At 40.1% G+C, this 20,456-nt stretch overlaps 1 protein-coding gene across 1 annotated transcript; it reads left to right on the forward strand.

Moving 5' to 3' along the window:
* Positions 1–16,454: 16,454 nt before the first annotated feature.
* Positions 16,455–17,858, forward strand: LOC119914725 (claudin-5-like). The gene has a single exon (XM_038734205.1). The coding sequence runs from the start codon at positions 16,562–16,564 to the stop codon at positions 17,207–17,209; it is 648 nt and encodes a 215-aa protein (XP_038590133.1). The 5' UTR covers positions 16,455–16,561; the 3' UTR covers positions 17,210–17,858.
* Positions 17,859–20,456: the final 2,598 nt, after the last annotated feature.

Raw genomic sequence — 20,456 nt, forward strand, 5'->3', positions numbered from 1 at the left:
TAACAAGTGTAAAGACAATAAGACAAAAACAATACAAGATAAAGGCATGAAAACATTGAAAAGACTAAAATACACGTTTAAGATAAATATAAAATTAGTAAAATAGAATAAACTAAAAGGCATAAAATAAAGTCAAATAAGATCGGGAAAGGCTCTCCTATAAAAGTATGTTTTAAGAAGGGACTTATATAACAAGGCGAGAGGCCATGAAGAGCTTTAAAAGTGATCAATAGAATTTTAAAGTCAATTCTAAAACATACTGGGAGCCAGTGTAATGAAGCTAAAATAGGAGTAATGTGGTCATATTTCTGTGTTCTGGTTAAAAGCCTGGCAGCTGAGTTCTGGACAGTCTGGAGTCGATCAATAGATTTTTGGGTTAAACAGGTGAAATTATTGCAATAATCCAGGCGTGATGAGATGAAGGCGTGTAAAATGGTCTCGGTGTCCTTAAAAGTTAACATAGATCGAATTTTAGCTATATTTCTAAGTTGATAAAAACATGATTGAACAAGCTTTGTGGTGTGCTGCTCGAAATTTAAATTACTATCAAACCAAACACCAAGGTTCTTTGCAACAGGCTTAATGTGATTTACTAGCGAACCAGCAGATGGCAGTATTTGATTTGCCATCTGCAGGGACCCGATGACCAGGATTTCTGTTTTGTCCGAGTTCAGCTGGAGGAAATTATTTGACATCCATTTTTTAACTTCACAAAGGCAGTTGTTAAGTGAACTGAGCATTCCAGGGTCTGTGGATCTGACGGGCAAGTATATTTGTGTGCCATTTGCAGGGCTCTACAGTGCAACCACAGAGTAACTACAATAATCCAAAACATCACGCCCCTATAGTAGCGTGCAGGACGCGACGCAAAGCTGGTGTCAGTCAAATGAGAGTTGTTGAAACTCTGGTAGAGAAAAAGCCAGCTGGCCACAGGAGCACCAGGAGATCCCATTTATATATGAACATACTAACAGTATGCTATTAGATTAAAATTGAACGTTCTATCTAATGTTATTGTGTGAAGCGCCTCTGCAGTGGAAAGATGCAGATTTCCACTGCACAGGTGTGCCAGTACGTGCTCCTACTAGCCTCCTCCTGAGAGCAACACGTTCCCCTTGTTTTGATTTACTAAAGTTACTGTAACACTGTTCAGTAGTCTTGATTACATTAGATGTGGGTTGTGTGGGCGCTGCTGGTATATTGTGAATCCGTCCCTGGTTCAAAAACTACACAAGCACCAATCACAGAAAAGTTTTTTGTGATGACTGATCAGTATTTCAAAAGCTGTTTTCAATGTCTTAAATTTTCAAAACATCTGATTCAATATTTAAAAAGATTTAACAAAATATTAAGGCCTCCTTAAGGTTAGCGTAGAGCCCTGATTTGTACTTAAGTACAGCACTTGAGTAAATGTTTCTGTGTGTATTTGTGAATGTGTGTACAGGAGGATCATGTGTGTACTTGTACTCATGTGAGAGCAAATGAGCGTTTCCTCCCACAGACAGAGATGGGGTCACACAATGATGTCAGCTAGGAAGCAGGCTAACGCAGGAAGGCCAGGCCACAGCGCTGTACAATAGCTCATCACATGTGCTCTGCATTGATTCCTCGGCCTCTGTTGAGGACGCCAGCTCACAGTAGGAAGTGCATATTGTTGTGAGTGAGCCTTTTCTCTTTTTCTCGAGAAGAGGGACAATGTAAGGAAATTAAATATTTCTATTTTATACTTCTAAATATTGTACTTTTTACTACACTACATTTATTCAACAGCTGTAGTTACCATTTACCTTTCAGGTTAAGATAAATTTGAAAACATAAGAGAAGCTTATAAAATACGTGTTCTTAGAAATTAAATCATTTTTTTAATTTTTACTTATTCACAAATCAGTGTGCAGGGTCCCCATGTTGTTATCATGTCCACCAAAGACATTTCCCCTCTAAACTTCTTACATGGTTTCATTTAAATAGTTAAAAAAATAAAAAGAAGTAAAACTAGCTAACTGTATATGAAGTAGAAAAAACTTGCTAATTGTATATAAAGTAGTTAAAAATAGCTAACTGTATGTAAAGAAGTAAAATTAGCTGACTGTAGATAAAATCGTTAAAATTAGCTGACTGTAGATAAAATCGTTAAAATTAGCTAACTGTATATAAAGTCGTTAAAACTAGTTAACTACACAGAAGTAAAATTAGCTAACTGTATATAAAGTCGTTAAAACTAGCTAACTGTATATAAAGTTGTTCAAACAAGCTAACTGTATATAAAGTTGTTCAAACAAGCTAACTGTATATAAAGTCGTTAAAACTAGCTAACTGTATATAAAGTCGTTAAAACTAGCTAACTGTATATAAAGTTGTTCAAACTAGCTAACTGTATATAAAGTCGTTAAAACTAGCTAACTGTATATAAAGTCGTTAAAACTAGCTAACTGTATATAAAGTAGTTAAAACTAGTTAACTGTATATAAAGTCGTTAAAACTAATTAACTGTATAAAGTCGTTAAAACTAGCTAACTGTATATAAAGTCGTTAAAACTAGCTAACTGTATATAAAGTTGTTAAAACTAGCTAACTGTATATAAAGTCGTTAAAACTAATTAACTGTATAAAGTAGTTAAAACTTGCTCCACTTTCAGCAGCTCCGACAGTAAAATGCTGCTCTAACATTGATGCATCAGTACTCTTAAAACGTATTTTTACAGATACGTTAAGTACATTTACTGCTAATACTTCTGTACTTAAGTAAACTTATGAATGCATGACTTTGACAGAGTATTTTTACAATTTAGGATCTGAATACTTCTTCCACCACTGTGTGGTTGCATTTATTTCTGGCAGAATACATAAATGTGTTTTCTTCCTTCTATTAAGTAAAAATGTGGGTTAAATAAACAACATAAATAACAACAGTCTCAGAGATAACAGATCACTCATTTTTATTTGTCAAACCAACGTTTGATGTCTTCCAAGTGGTTAAAAATCAGATTAGATTTGAATGAAAGCAGAACCGGACACTAAAAGAAACAGCTGGAGGAGGAAACGTGACGTGCAGGCCCAGAGAAAGAAACAACGAGAAAAACTAGGTCTTGTGTGGCGGTTGTGTGTTATCTCTCTGATTGTGCTCCACAGAGACAGGAAATGGTGCTGTTACACACAGGAAATGAGCTGATGGCAGAGATAAGGCGGGAAAATGGCTCCGGAAATCAAAACAAGTCCATGCCGATGCAGCTGAGGGACAGAAGACTGGACACAGAGAAAAATCTGTGTTTTGTGTTTCAAACACTCCAGAAGTTTCTAATCTTTTTTGTTCGACCTACCTCTACCTCAGAAGATAGACTCCAGCAGCTCTTCTCAAACATTTACAACCATACTACTATGATTGATCCATTTATACCAAAGACTGTGTAAAAGAAGTACACGTAGCCACCATGACCCGTTGGTTTATGGACTACCGGTTTCAAGCCTAAAAATTTGTCCCGTCGCCATCTTGGTTTTTTGGGGACCAAACATGACAATATTTGGACAAGTGGTTGTCGCAAGCTAGCTTGGTTAGCGAGGTGCATCTGTAATTCATGTTGACTGTGATGTTAACTTGGATGCTAATTTTAGCTAGCGACAAACAGGCTTAAAACAAAATATCTTTTCCAGAAAAATGACTTGTCAATCACAAGGTTAAAGCTATCTGGTCTACTTTCCTTTAAATGAGACCATAATTTACTAAATATACATCATGATGTGTTGAAGAAGACTTGAAACTAGCGACTGAGACCATAAAGTCATCAGGAAAGTGTTTACTGAGGGAATAAATCAGCTGAGAAGTAGCAACATTTTCTCATAGACTTCTATGCAATCGGAGTTCTTTTCACAACCAGTCGCCCCCTGCTGGCCGAATGCAGGTGTAAGGCACTTCGGCACTGGCTTCTTTTAAGACCCGGAGGTTTCTGCTTGGTTATGCAACATAGCTAAAATGCTAACTCATGCATCAGTGCTATCCTCATAGCTCTGAAGCTTTACAGGAAGTAGGTAGTGATTTATTAGTAGTGAATCGACTATTGTTTCAAACACACTAAACACGCAGATCAACAGGGAGGAAGTGGATTATTTGTTATTAACGGGATGAAGAGGCTTCGAGCTCTTTCAGCTGTTTGAGGTCACATCAGCAGGAAGACTCGAACGCGCCTCAGGGCTACAGCTACTGGACCACTGCCTCCAGATGTCATATTGAAAACCCATTAACCTCCATGTTCAGTGACATGTTCAGACATTTATTATCACCATGTTAAGTCTCAAAGAGCACACGATGAAAGCACAGCAGGCCTGAATAAATGGAAACTGATTCTTCATCCTCTTGGAAATATATGTTCACTGACTCAGCATTGATGAAGACTTAGATCTTTAACTAATACTAATACCACACTAAAGAAATACTCAAGTTACAAATAATGATCCTGCATTAAAAATGTTACTTCAGTAAAAGTTTAATCAGGAAAGTTTTCTTAAAGTAATTAAAAGTAAAAGTACTCTGTTATCATATTTTTTGTCTTTAAACATTTTAATTTGCAAAGTAACTAAAGTTGTCAGATAAATGTAGTAGAGCAAAAAGTACCTTATTTCCCTCTGAGATGTGATGGAGTAAGACAGTACTTGATTAAATGTACCACCAGTGGACGCCAGAAGACTAAAGATGTCATGTCTCATTCACGATAATGAAGATATACAGCTTGTTTATTCATCGCTGTTGAAACAGTTTGTGGATTAAATGAGTAGCTGTTTCGAAAGAACGCCCCCCCCCCACATTTATCAAGCTTCTTAGATGTGAGTATTTCACATCATGAGACAACATAAGATATTTAAAGACGTCCCTGTAGGATTTGGGGGAACTGTGATGAGATGTTTCACTATTTCCTGATGTTATACAGATTAAAGATGAATCAGAAAAATGACTGACAGGTGAATCGATAATGAAAGTGATCTGCAGTCGCAGCCCTGATTACAGCACATGTAAACGGCAGAGGCGAGCTGAGTCCTCACAGGATGACTGATGAATGTGTCACGTCCGCTGTTTGTTATAACAGGTGGGTTTAGTCACCGCAGGAAGAGGAGGCACATCGGACATTTGAGGCCCAGTGACACGGGACTTCTAGCTCCTATCAGGGCAGGGTGATGACTTTCTAGTGCTGGGATTTCCTCCTGTCTGAGCCAACTCATTACTCTGAGTAATGATCTGTGACTGCAGCTGCTGAATAACACATGGTGTTGGCATTTTCAACCATGTTTATGTGGCTCCCTGTAAACATCAATAATCACCAGGTTTTCATACAAATTTTAACAACATTACGGCAAAAGAATAAAAGAGCTACAGTCAAAGCTCAAAACGATGGAAAACTGTGTGGAGAAAATGATGGAAATTAGGTGTTTCTGTAAGTTTCATGTGTTAATGTGAGGAAGGTTACAGCCTCCTCATCGCTGCACGCAGCTGATGTTTCCAGCTCTTCATTTGTTATTACATTTACTCATTTAGCTGAAGCTTTTTCCATATATGTTGGAGGACAAACGGGTGTGTTTCAGTGGGAATCGAACCCTTTTGCGGTCTCTCACAACAAAAGCATGTGTCTTATCCACTGCACCGTCGCCACCCAGTCACTGTTTCATGTAAGCCAGCATTTATGCACTGAGTCTGTTTGATGTGCACTTTTTTCCTTTTTTTGTTGATACAGCAACTTTTTTTAACAATATTTTGATATTTCAAAAATGTTTTGGTTTTTACCCCAAGCAGCGACCTCCAGCTGCCAAAAACTGCAGTTCCTCAGATGGCCACTTGAGGCACCAAAAGTGGGTCAATCCCCACAGACTCCCCCCCCCTGTTCGGGCGCGTTCCATTTTATCTCAGAAGTCCGAAGTCGGAGCTGGAAATGACGCTTCGCCCACGTTGACCAAGTTTCAGTTAACTAGTCGGCCAGCTGTTGTTTACAACTAGGCAGGTTAGCCAGTGTAACCAATAGCAGTTGATGAAAAAACGCATTACGTTGTATTTACGCATACTAAACACAGTAGCAACATGTCCAGCAGTTGGATAGTACTTTGTGTACGAACATTTAGATGATACGTTTCAGTGTTTCAGTTGAAACGCACCATAAAAACACCCAACTTTACAGTGGAAAAACAAAAAAACACGTTTACAGCCTGGTACAAAAATGATTTTATTTATTTATTAAGGACGTTGCGTGGGTTCTCCCCGGGTGCTCCGGCTTCCTCAAGGCATGCAGCTGGGAGTGGCCGGAGCTGCTGGGAGCTAAAAGTGAAATTGAAACTGTGAATAAAAAATAGGTGGATGCAGACACACTTATTGTTGTAAACAAATAACGTGTTTTGCACAAAGTGCGAAGGAGATTTTCCTTGTTAAGGGTAAAATCCCTCAGGATCATTTGCTGAGCTAGAGTAACCCAAAGGTGACAGCGTGGGACTCTTCTAAACCAATATGTCAGACTGTCTCTCCTCTCTGTTCTGTCCTGATAAGGATGAACTTGTCCGTCTCCTTGGTAATCCAAGGTCGAGATTATCTTTATTTTGTTTCATTACAGGCAGACTGACAGTCTCTTTAGAAAATGCTGCATGTGGCTTGGGTGACACACAACGTGATGTAACTTAGGTAACCACAGTCTCGTGTTTGGACCACTATCCAATAGAATCTTCTCACGTGTATAGAGGGGGTGTTATATTAATAATAATAATAATAATAATAACCTGGACACTCTGTCTCCTCTGCCTTGCTTCATTAAACATTGCTCTTTAAGGCATTCTGAGTTTCCTGAAACCTCGCTCACAAGAATTTATATCACACCATAAGCACGACATCAGAGCGTGTAAAATGTGTGAGTGATGAAATAAAGAGCCTGTCGAGACCATCAAACCAATGATCACGTTGCACTGCAAATATACGATGTTTTAAAATTGATCCAGTATTGAGGGAGCGTGCTGCAGCTGGCAGCTGTGTCACAGTGAAACTGTCCTCACCAGAAAAAAAACAATATACACTACATTGCCAAAAGTTTTGGGACATGCCTCCGAATCATTGAATTCAGTTCCAAACACTTCCACAGGTGGATAAAATCAAGCACCTAGGCTGCAGACTGCTTCTACAAACATTTGTGAAAGAATGAGTCGCTCTCAGGATGGGTTTCCAGCTGCATCCAAGCCTTTCGTCACAAAGTGCAATGCAAAGCGCTGGATGCAGCGGTGTAAAGTACGCCGCCACTGGACACTAGAGCAGTGGAGACATGTTCTCTGGAGTGGTAATGGAGCAATTGATAAGACAGGGTTCGATTCCCACTGTGACACATCCACCAATGTGTCGCTGAGCAAAACACTTAACCCGTCGCTGCTCCAGAGGCGTGCGACCTCTGACGTGTAGCTACTGTAAGTCGCTTTGGATAAAAATGTATAAATGTAAATATAAACTTGACTGGCCTGCACTTCAGTCCTGACTTCAACCTGACAGAACACCTTTGGGATGAATTAGGGCGGAGACTGCGAGCCAGGCCTTCTCGCAAATGAGTTCACAAATTCATGTGCGATCTTGGCTTTTATTTAAATTCTCTATGTGCGATCTTTGTTGTGTGACCTCAGACTTACGTTAACGTAGTCAGCACTGAATTGAAATTACCTTTTAACTGTATATCAGTGATTCCCAACATGGGGGATGAGACCCCTCCATGGGTCACGAGATAAAGTGAAGGGGTCTCAAGATGATGTGTTTGTCCTGCTTCACAGATTTCTGTATTCTTCTGTTTTTTGTATGAAATGCTGGATAATTTTACTTTAAACTCCTGCTGTTGTACTGCTGGCTCATGCAGATCAAAAAGGGTCACACACACTTTAGATTACCAATACTTAAAACTATCATCAAAGACATCTCTGAACCAAACTGCCGGCCCACGTGGCAAATATTGGTACCGGAAAGACGCACGACACAACAAAATGCCAAGGCTGCACGCCTCTAAGACTGCCAACAACCCCCCCTACGGCAGGTGATATTTCATTGTGGATAATAAAAAGAGTTGAGGTGGAAAAGGAGCAGGAGAATGTTCCCAGTAACTCGGAGAACAATGGAGTCGAAGGGAAGTGATAAGAGACAGGACATCCTGACGCTGCTGCATCTCACACGTCACCTGGCAGCTCTGCAGCTGTCGCTCAGCTTCACACTAACGCTCAACACAGCAGAGACGTGACAATAAAGTCAAACTGATGCTCGTTTTTAAGTTCTCTGTTAAAACTGATTTAGGTAATCCCACATGCTGCATATTGTAAACAATATACTACACATACGAAAACTTCTCAGTGCAGATATATCCAATTGTTAAGTCCGACGTCACGTGTGACCTTTAGCCTCTTCAGGCTTTAACAGCCCCGCTCGTTCAGATCCGAACAGCAAAACAACAACGGTGGAACCTGTAAATCTAATCACTGTCACGTCCTTTCCTTTGGCACGCTTGATGGTGAAAAAGGGTTTAAATTATTTCAGCTTAAACAGAGCGGAAGGGTCCAGGCATCCATGAAAAAGAACAGCAGAAAGCTAGCTAGCCTTAAGATGATGTGACATGTTCAGGATGAGGTATTTCAAAATAAAAAAACCCATACAGGACTATAACTGTGGATGTACACGAAGAGTAAAGAGAGTAAAACTACAGACGAAGAATCACACCAGAGATTTTCTTTGCATGGACCGACAACGAGGTGGAACTGTTACTGCAAATACAGCGACATGCACAGTATAAGTGTATAAGTGTTATTTACAGTAAGTACTAAATATTTTAATAAAAACACCAAATTAAAACTCTGTCAGTAGCATCGTGTTTTTGCTTTGTATGACTGATAAGAGCCAATCAGGAAGCTAAACGTGAGCGTCTGTGTCATCGTTTTTAACTCCGTTTTAACCTCTCCGCACTAAAAATGCTACCCCGGGGTCCGTTTTAGTTGTTTGGATTCGCCGTTTTAGTCTGGACGGGAGGTGCAAGCGTATCAAGAGGTCTGCGTTTTAAAATGAAAACGTGGTAGTGTGGATGGGTCCTTAGGCTAGTTAAATTGTTTTCATTACAGGTGCTCGTTGAGGTCTGTTGAAATCAAGTCATCTACAAAACGTTTATTAAACTTAAAACATGTCAACTTTCTTTCACACAGGACTCAACCCTTACTTGACTCATCCATCCACCCCGCCACCTCCTCACATGGACTTTGGCGCTCTTTATACTACATCACTCGACTTCTTCCGCCACAAGAGGTCGCGGCTACAATAACTGTAAATGTCGGTTGTAATAAGCTGCTGCATAATTGACCGGTACGGCCGTTTGTCAGGTGAGGACGGTCTGGATTTGTTGAGCTGCATCCTGTGAAGCGAAGTGAAGTGGAGGAAGGAACTAAAGACATATTTACTTTCTTACTAACGTGTAATGTTACTGCTGAGGCTGCTTCAGTGTTTCATCTATCCAAAACAAACGAAGAGGCTTCAGTTTCTCCATATATTGGTTATCTTTTGGATTATTATATTTTGGTTTCCACGCACACCCTCAGATTCAATCAGCTCTCATTGTGCCGGCAGTGACTCCAGTCCTGACTGTTATTAAGATTGGTGTTCTCGTGTCAATAAGCAGACAGGAACACAGATTTCATGACCCGCTCACCGACTTACAGTGACGTGTAGGAGCAACCTCAAAGATGAAGTGATCACATGATTGATCACATGCAAGTTCTGAGAGGGAACAGCCAATCAGATAAGCCATAAAGTTAATTTGAACATTTTCTCTTAGGGGTGTCCTCACTTTTGCTGCCAGCGGTTTAGACGTTAACGACTGTGTGATGTGTTATTTTGAGGGGACAGTAAATTTACACTGTTATACAAGCTGTACACTCACTACTTTACATTGCAGCAAAGTGTCATTTCTTCAGTGCTGTCACATGAAAAGTAGGGTGACCAGACGTCCCCGTCTGGAGCTGTCCCCGGAAATGTCCCCGTTTTTAACTGTGTGTTAATCACAAACTGTATGAGGTGTTAACGGACCTGAAATCAGATTTTACGTGGCCAGAAAGACTGGACAGAAGAGCAGACAGGGGTCGAGCCAAAAACTGACATAATGTGGAAGTAAACATCACTTTATGTCCGTGGTAACAGCAAAGGTTTGTCTTTGTGATACTTTAACATTTCTTTTAACTGAATAATCACAATTGTGGCCTAATCAGTGTTTGCAGTTTATAGCGTAACCAGGCCGGACATTTACCTGATTATAGGCAATAACTGAAGCCTGTTGTTGCCAATGGATTATGTGTTTGGTAGGCCTACGTCTAATATCCTTGTTTACATTTGGAAAACAGAATGAAGCCAATAACTAACATGACTTACTGCTGAGTTATATGTAAAATAAAGACATGATCTCTTTTGCAATCATCCTTATGACTCTACATTATTTAACTCGCTGTGTACCAACCAATCCAGTCTGTTTTACCTGTTGAAATACCTTTAAATGGCCAAAACAACCCATAAAATGCAGTATTTCAGTTGCCACTTATTGACTGAAAGGTAGATTCTGCCTCAAAATGACTTAATTTCATTCAGACATTATATTTGACAATTTATAACTCACCTAGTAGTCTACTTTTTACCTCTTAAAATACCTTTAAATGGCCAAAACAACACATAAAATGTGGAATTCTGCTTACCAGTTAGTGTATTGCCGCCTCTACTAATTGACTGAACGGTTTTTCTGCCCTGAAATGACTTGATTATATTCATGAGGGTTATATTTGACAGATTATAAAACCGTAATTGTCCCCCTTTTTTATTTCATATATAATAATAACATCATATTTTTTAATGACATACTGACCACCAAAACAAAAATGTCCCCGGTTTTCATTTCAGAAATCTGGTCACCTTAATGAAAAGATATAATCTAATATTTACAACTGTAACTATAAACACTCAGTCACAGATGGAGAAGAGGAAGCATCTGTGAGGACAAACAAACTCTGTTTTTTCAGTCAGATCTCATTCTGCTGGCAGTCCTGATTAAGATTGGTGTGCTCGTGTTATTGAGGCGACAGGAACACGACCCACTCAGCTGCTGCGTGACATCGCGACTTCTTCTCCTTCACGTGCACATGAGTAATGATGAGCCCTCCAGACGGAGACCTGATTGTGTTTTTGTGAAGGAATGTTGTTTGTTGCTGAACCAACACCAGAATCCTGTCCTTGAATTCAGCATCACAGTATCATTAAAACAGCAAAAGATTAAAATCCATATTCACTGAATAATAAAACTGGTAGTTATTAAAGACTTTATCTTAGCAGCTCAGCTCTTCCTCCACCCCGGTTGTGTTTATCTGCTGTGGCCTCCGATTAGTCAGTCATCAGGCTACACCCCCCCACCTTATGACTAAAACTGAAAGATTAGGAGTAATTACAGTAGGTGTGGTCCAGCTTTTATCAACACGCATCACTCGCTCTGCAGTAAACATTAGTGGAGGTCACTCTGTCTGCACACACACACAGAAGCAACACTAACCTCTGGACAGACTTTATTATTGTACGTTATTTCATTTACACAGTACCGTCAGCCTCTTATTCTGGGTGAAAAGCAGCTACACTCACTAACTGTAAAAGTAGCAGCCGACGAGGGACCTACTCGCTTCCCATTGGGTCTGCTATTGGCCATCATCAGCTCACAGTTTGAATGTGTCCAACACAAGGGCGTCACTTTGTTTTGAAAGGTGGTTGGACATAAGGGCTCAGATAAGGGGTGTGACGATAAACTTAGCTCACGAGACGGGAGGATGCACGATGACGAGATTTTAACACAATTTTTAAGAAATCTTGTTAGGAAATTTATATGAGCAGGGATCTGGGGGTCCTCCCCCATAAAATTTTGAGCCATAAACACTTGATTTCCTGCATTCTGATGACAATTTCTGCCTTTTGTGAATCAAGTTATGGTGGAATTGTTTTTATTTATAACAAGGGAAAGCGAAAGATAATAAATTAACCTTACCTGTTGTTTCGATGCTGCAAACTATTTTAACATTTAACGAGAAACAAAATGTCACACAAACCCGATTCAAACAGCGTGGCTGTTTTTCATGTTCACAAACACATGGACATGAAGAAGAAACTGTGCGAAGAAGTTGTTAAAATTACTGATCGGGGTATTTTAGAACCAGCAGCTTCGTTTTTTTTGCCTAAGTTAATGAATTTTTTTGCTTAAGTTAAGTTTTTTTGGACAATGAAAATATGTTTCTTATGTATTTTAATTGCATTGCATGTTTTCTTATTGTGCAAATAAACCTTTCTAAAAGCATTTTCAGTTGTTAGTTAACATTTTTAACTTGTGTTTGGCTTTGTGACCAAATGCCAGCAGAACTAATGACTTTCCCATCAGCCTCAACTGTACTTTGTGCTAATTAGCAAATGTTAGCATGCTAACACGCTAAACTAAGACAGTAAATGAGCTGCACTTATATAGGACTTTTGTACAGAGTATTTCTACACTGTGGTACTGTAGTTTTACTTAAGTAAAAGTAAAACCACTGGAGTCTCTTGGTTTTATGGAAGTATAATAGCCTACTAAGTTGCTTTTAAAGAATTTGCCCTTAGGATCAATTAAGTATTCTGATTCTGTTTAGGATACTAATTTCATTTTTCTATGTGTACATTTTTTAAAAGGTCTCTGTAACGTCCCAGTGCTGACTTTGCTGCATGTACAGGTTGTGTATGTTAGGTCGACTCAGGCTTTTCATATCTCCGGTGCGTCTACTTAAAGCACAAAAACCAAAAGAGGGTTGAGTTGATTTTTCAACGGCACAGTCGGAGTACAATGGAGCGTTTCAGCCTCTGCAGGGAGTGCATCCTGTGTGGCACTGTGTGTTGTTGAAGCACCGAAATGGGTCAAATAAATATCAGTCAGAGGCACAGAAAACGATGCCGGCTGAGTAATGGAAAAATGTGTTTAACGAGAGGCGTCCGTACTTTATGTGAGTGTTTCCAATGAATGGAAGAACATTTTGAATTAAATGTCTCTCCAACAATTTTATCTGGTCGAGGTTCTTTCACGGAAATCAACTCCAGCACATATAGAAGATGTTTTAAGATGTATTATCATATTCTGTAAGAGCATTAAGATCATTTTGTTTTTTGCTGGATAGACAAAAGGCTGATGGGGAAACTGGGGCAGGACATTCAACAGCCGGATCTGAACTCAGGATGTGGCTTTGCAGTGGCATTATTCTCCTCAGACCACTGGACCAACATTTCCTTTCCACAATATCTGATTATTTGAAGCCTACATCGAGATTTCTGTTTACTTTAAACCGTATGTGTAAGATCTGTAATATAAAATTCAGTGGTGGACGAAGTATTCAGATTCTTTACTAAAGTAAAAGTATGAATACCTCACTGTAGAAATACAAATAAAAGTACTGCATTAAAAATGTTACTTAATTAAAAGTATTTAAGTACAATCAGGACAATGTACTTATAGTAATAAAAGTAGGGGAGAGCGGGGTAAGTTGTCACACTGCTCATAACTCCAACACCGGAGGCTCCATGTCAAAATAACTACTTTGTGTGACTTCTTGTTCTATGTTCAACTTCCTGTTCACATGTGGTCAAGGTCACTCTAATCTGAGGTGAGTACAATTTTATTTTTTTGCCGCAAAAGCAAAACATTTGCACTTTACATTTTATGTAATCCAACTTTGTTAGGAGTGAATGTTCAAACTTATAACTTTGCACAAAGTAGAGGAGACAATAAAGTGTCTTTGATACTTCAGCTGAAGAGCTATGTTAAGCTAACCTTGAGATTTAGCCAACGTTAGCACACATGTCAGTTTGGAGCAAGTTGTCTCTCCAGCCATGTTTCCATCTAATTGTCATGCAAATTTTAAGCGCTGGCAGCGAATAAACCAGGCTACAGCAAGTCAGTGGTTGACATACGACTAGTCAGTCAGTTATGCCCAGTTTTGCATGCCTGCCAAGAATTGCATGCACCTCCAGATAATGCTTTTAAACGATATAATATCCTTTGTGGGGTTAATCAACGGTGATAAATGATTCAAAGTATGTATTTTATGAACGTTTAGAGTCGTTAGAAGCAGCATTCATTGAGATTCAGCAAAAATATGCGGTGATAACTCCGTTTGATCAGTGTGCAGAGCAAAGGATCTGAAGAGGACCTTTAAGAGGTCAATGCATAATTCGGCAGAACAGCTGATGAAGGCTACCTGCCCAGATTTGCATCCACCTCTTTCCTCAGCACAAATGAGCGTTACCAGGCGTGCAGAACTCTGCACACCCGGGCAAGATGCCGACAGCAGAAACAGCTGATCAGACGTGAGTTACAAGTTTGCTGCGTCAGGACTTATCTGGAAAAAGTGTTTCCCATCTCCCATTTAGAGCATTTAATCTTTTTCAACAAAGGCAAAAACCACCTCAAGCGAGCGTGAAAACCTTTTAGCGAAATTAAGGATTTTATTTTCAGATTTTGCCGTTTCCATCAATGCGATACTTCAAAATGCGCATTAAAAAACGTTGATGGAAACACGGCTAATAAGTTTGGGTCAAGTTGTCACATGTGATTACTTGACCCAGTACAAATAAAAACAAAGAACAGGCTCAATAAACTATGTGAAATTGTGTAATTACCTCTGACAATAATATTAAATGATACTGTAAATACAATATTATACTCTGTAGTTTACAGCAGCAGCCAGATGCCTGGACAAGACTGAATTCATGACAGTATATAAGGTCTTATACTGTAGGCATGTACTGTAGTGTGTTAGTAGATACAAACACACACACACTTAATTTAGTTAGGCAACAAGGGTAATAGACAAATTAGCTTGTAATTTATTTGTAATTGCAGGAGGAATGTGTTTTTGAAGGAAGGAAGAAAACTATCAACAGAAGACAGAGAATGGCAGCACGCCACCTGACATAATGTTAAAGGCAGTCAGGCAGGTGAAGTTGAAGAACAAATCAATCAGAAGTACAGCTGAAGATTTTGACACCAGCCGCTGACATCTCTTTTGGCCTCATCTGTGTGGAGCCATTTACATACAGTGAAAAGAAGACGTGGTTTAAGTGAGTGAAAAGCAACAAATGGACCCCAGATGTTTGCACCTCAGGCCAAGCAATTCATGTGTGCCAGAAATGTGACTCTAAACACACGTCTGATAGTCAGATACAGATGTCGTACAAAAGTAGTGTGTTTAAACACATGTGTTTAGTTAAGAAGTTTTACACTTAAGCAAGTTATCTGCAGCATTACATTCAGTTAGTATAGATCTATCTGCACTCCAGAGAACGTTTGATTTTAAAGTTGAAAGAAAGAGGTTGTCCCACTTAATGTGTGCTCTGCCAACATTTTGTTTTGAATTAAATTATTTATTTTCTAAATTCTCTTGGCTTGATTATTTTTATTTTTAGTTCTGGTTTGAATTGGAAATTGAAATCAATATTCACAATTAAGTGTTGTAATTGTTTGATAATCCAGTGTGACAACAGTGTAAAAGCAGGATTTTATAGATGTTAAGGCTGAACTATTTTGTATCAGACTGCAACAAATGATTATTTTCATTATAGATGAATCTGCTGATTGTTTTCTCCATTAATTGATTGTAAAGATTTGGAAAATAGTGAGAAACGTTGTCATAGTTGCCCAGAGCCCAAAGCGGCACAATCACAATGCTCATTCTGTCAGTCTGAACCTCAGAATGATTAAATATGCATTAAAATAATTAAATGGAAGAGCAGCAAATCTTCAAATGAAATGTTTTTACATAAAAAAATGACATCAACGATTCTCAAAATAGTTTTCAATTAAATGTAAGCCAATCAATAAATGTACAAACTGTCCTTGTACAAGCTGTTGGGAGTTTAATTTATAACAAAACATCTTATTTTATGTGTGTAAACATCTGACTTTGTAAAGTAAATGAAGCTGTCAGACAAATGTAGTGAAGTAAAAAGTACAATATCTCCCTCTGAGATGGAGTAGAAGTAGAAAGTGGCATGAAAAGAAAATACTCAGGTAAAGTACAATTACCTCAGATTTCTACTTAAGTACAGTACTTGAGTAAATGTACTTAAGTACTGTCCACCACTGGTTAAACTCTTATAACTTGGGGATGCTGTGCCAAAGGCTGCTTTGCTCCACCTCCTCCCACAGACTCTGAATGACAGGAAGCTCGTGCGCTCCGGCACAAACTGGTAAATACTCTCTGACGCCAGTGCGTAAACGTGAACGCGCAAGTGTGCGAGATGCTGCCGCTGCTGCTCCTGCGGACCCCCCCTCCATCCCATTGGCTGAGACGCAGATGCATTTACAGCTGATTGGCCCAAAAGTCTCTCGGTTTTGTTTTGGTGGAGGCGCAGCAGCGTCATCGGTGCCTTAAATGAAAAGCCCGAGAGCGCACGCAGAGCATCAACACAAGACCGCGGAGAGGAGACACACACAACAACAACAAGAGGTTTTAACTTCATCTCTCGAATAAGGAGGACACGGAGAACAGAGCCATGCTTGCTGCGTGTTTGGAGTCCCTCGGCCTCGCGCTGTGCGTCATGGGCTCCCTCCTGGTGATGGTCGCCTGCGGGCTGCCGACGTGGAAGGTGACCGCCTTCATCGACTCCAACATCGTGGTGGCTCAGACCATCTGGGACGGCCTGTGGATGTCCTGCGTGGTGCAGAGCACCGGCCAGATGCAGTGCAAAGTCCACGACTCGGTGCTGGCCCTGACGCAGGACCTGCAGACGGCCCGGGCCCTGACCATCATCTCCGCCCTGCTCGGGGTCATCGCGCTCACGGTGACGGTCGCCGGGGCGCAGTGCACCAACTGCATCAAGGATGAGGCGGTGAAGGCTAGAGTGGTGAACGCCGGAGGGGTCATCTACATCATCAGCGGACTGTTCGTGCTGGTCCCGCTCTGCTGGATGGCCAACAACATCATAGTGGACTTCCACAACCCGCAGGTGCCCCCGTCCAAGAAGAGGGAGATCGGGGCGGCGATCTACATCGGCTGGGCCGCCACCGCGCTGCTGCTGCTCGGCGGCACCCTGCTGTGCTGCTCCTTCTCCCAGGGGGTGAGAGGCACCTACCCCATCAAATACGCCCCCACCAAGACCATCTCAGCCAACGGGGACTTTGACAAGAAGCATTATGTGTAGACTGAAAGTCCACTTTGACACTGAGGACATGTGTTGTGCAGCAGAGGCATCAGAGTGATGCTGTGCCACTGAAGAGGAGCTCACGAGCCTCCAGGAGCCTCTGTGGGTGTAACTGTTGTACTCTGAGCATGAAACTGTAAATGTGGGTCCCTGTCACTGAACTGAATGTCTGTTTGTTTTGTGTTTTTTTGGATTTGTCAGGTAGCAGAAGTTTATTCGTGCTCCTAAAGGAGTTTAATCAGCTCGTTCTGCATCAGGAGGCCACTTCAAGTGAAGCTTTTGAAAAGTGTGGTAACTAACAAACTCAATGGTTCACCGATAAAAGCAGCCCAGAGATCGATTAGTGTTTGATAAAGTGTTTTATCATGAGGTTGTAATCGTGCCATTGTTGTGCAGGTTGGCTCAAGTGTTGTGTGTGTGGCCCCTGAGAAGCAGCAGAGCTTAATAGTTTCTTTTCTCCTCCGAATATGCAGCAGGCAGTGAAGCCTGTTCAGACCAACACTCCCTCATGCTGTGATCAAAGAGGGCGGGGGGGATTTACATTTTATAACATGCACAGCGTTTTGTACTTCCTTTTATTTTTTCTAGTCTTTTCATAGAACCTACTTTTTATAATTTTTTTATAATAAAGAAAAAAAGAAAAATGTAACTGTCTATATTTGTTGTTTAGAGCCTGTTCTGATATTTAAAGTTGAATATATCATATACGTGTGGACTTAGACACTATATGTGCTTCATTATTCATACTAACAGGCCTGTTAAATGAGCATCCAAATGAGCCAAATGCTTCATCCCAGAATCTCGCGTCCATAAAGAGGGCACAGGTCATCAGCAGCAGGAACACAACACATTATGTTCTTGCACGTGCACTTGTTTGTATGTGAAATAAAGGAAACAACACAAGAGCCAGAAAATGACGTCAAGATTCAGAAGACCCTGGTTCACACACCCCAACGGAGAGCGAGGCCGTGTTTGAACAATGCACCCAGCAGACTATCATCATAATTATCTCCAGCGTCAGGAAGCATGGCCCAGATCTGGACCAGTGGAGCAATCAGGGGCCCTCAAAACAAAGAAGAAGAGCGTGCACGGATGCACACAGTCAGGAACAACACACACAAAGAAGGTGGGGATTCACAGTGTGGGAGATCCGGAAGAACAGCCTGCGAAAAGTCTGAACCAGGATTAAACTGTTTCACAGAGTCAGCTCACAGCAACACCTAAGGCTGACCCAGGGACTAGATTATTTTCATTATCGACTAATCTGTCGATTATTTTAAGTCGTTTACAATTTTCCAGAGCCCAAAGTGCATCTTTAAATAGCTTCTTTTGTCCAACCAACAGTCCAAAACCCAAAGACTCGTCATTTACTATCATTAAAAACACACGTGTCATTTACATTGGGGACGCTGGGGACGCTGGGGACATGTCCCCACCACTTTTTGAAATGGCTGATTTTGTCCCCACCGCTTCTTTACAGCAAAATTTGTTAAAAAGCATTCTGAAATATAGCTTGCAGTGAAATAACAAATGAAAATGCCTTCAAAAAGGTTTAGTTGCACATTAAGAAAACATGCAATGCAATTAAAATATAGAATAAACAAATGTGCATTGTTCAAAAAAAGTAATTTAAGTTAAAAAAAATTTTTTACTGATTATAAAATGACCCCAAAACCTGCAGCACCAATCAGTTCTGTTCTCTCCCTGTGAACATGACAAAAGAGGAGGGAAGACTAAATCATGCCTACATATGTGTTGCCTCTGCAGGGATGATGTTACATGACAAAAGTTGATCTACTGGAGAAACAGATCTGAAAGCAGCACAGAACTGAGAGCTGCACTCACTTATGTTCCGTTATATATTTATATATTTTGAAATGTCACCTGCCACCTGAATTTTGTGTTTCCTTTTACATAATTGAAAACATTTCCAGCAGAAACTGGTGCAGAAACTTTCACCACAATGCAGGAAATGAAGTGTTTACACATCAATATTTCCTGGGGGAGCTCCCCCCAGACCCCCGCTCATATATCTCGGCATTGAGGATATCTTTAACACTGTTTAAGGATCTTTTCATCTCGTTCTCGTGAACCTAACGTTCCGTATCGTGGTGTCTCGTGAGCTAAGCCCCCCATGTCCCCACCACTTTTCAACACAAAGTGTTGCCTTGTAAATGACTCTAAATAGCAGCAATTCCTTAGATATAAGAAGATGAAACCAGTAAATGTTTCACATTTTTGGCATCATCGGTTATCAAAACAGTTGTCGATTAATTTTCTTTCGATTGACTCGTCGTTGTAAAGACATCAGTCCTGTTTATGTAAAACCAGGAGTTTTCAGAGACTGTGGGCCTCCCGTCAGACAAAGTTTGGAGAATGGCGCCCCTCCTTTAGTTTACCTGGTCAGTTTTGCTCAAGTCCTGGATGCCTCTATCATCACACAGACAGGCAGAATTAATCCAGGACGTCTGACAGCACACACTGCACCAAATACACAATTAGAGTCTGTCCTACGGCATTTATTACAGTTTTTCTCGATTGCTTGAACACGTCTCTTAAAATTATGTCTCCTTTTCTCAAAAACTCCAAACACAAATCAAATTATTTATAAAACAATTGTTATAAGCAGCTTTTCTATAACTACTGTAATTTGTTTTTTCACTGAGACTCCCATTAAACATTTTGGACGGGGCTCAGCATTACAACAATCATTCATTTTTCTCAATAACAAAATAAGAAATGTTCAATAAATGTTTGATTTAATTCATTTGAATCACAAATTAATCAGCACTTAATATGTCTATTAAGATATTTGTTGCGGAAAAGGGCCTGAAACAAAGATTTTACTTAATTTTACTCACACATATTCACTGGAAAAAATATTTTATCATGTTTGCTTTGACCATAAAGAAAAGTTTAAAACCACAAATAACCATCTGGTTTCTTCGACTTGCACTCAGGAGCAAAAATCAGCCTTTAAACTAGAAAGAAATAATGATTTGACATTTATCCTGATAATTATCGATATCGAATCATGTGAAATGTTTCATCGTGGATTTGAAAACCTCCCACCTTTGTTATAAAACCAACTTGCGAGCCTCCTGAATCTCCTGAAGACAGGGGGGGAAAAAAGGAATTTACTGCATTAAGCTTAGTTTAACTGTTTATCTTGCTTTTATTTTTTGAAGTAGAAATCAAATCCATCATTTCTCTGTGACAAGTACTGTTTTACCGTCATCATCTGCAC

The sequence above is a fragment of the Micropterus salmoides genome, unplaced genomic scaffold (assembly GCF_014851395.1).
Source record: "Micropterus salmoides isolate LMB-PRFRI ecotype aquatic unplaced genomic scaffold, ASM1485139v1 Ms_hic_scaffold_20, whole genome shotgun sequence".
NCBI classification, from domain to species: Eukaryota; Metazoa; Chordata; class Actinopteri; order Centrarchiformes; family Centrarchidae; genus Micropterus; species Micropterus salmoides.

What these genes read in the sequence shown, in the direction of transcription:
- LOC119914725 (XM_038734205.1), top strand. Translation starts at nt 16,562, where the DNA reads ATGCTTGCTGCGTGTTTGGAGTCCCTCGGCCTCGCGCTGTGCGTCATG.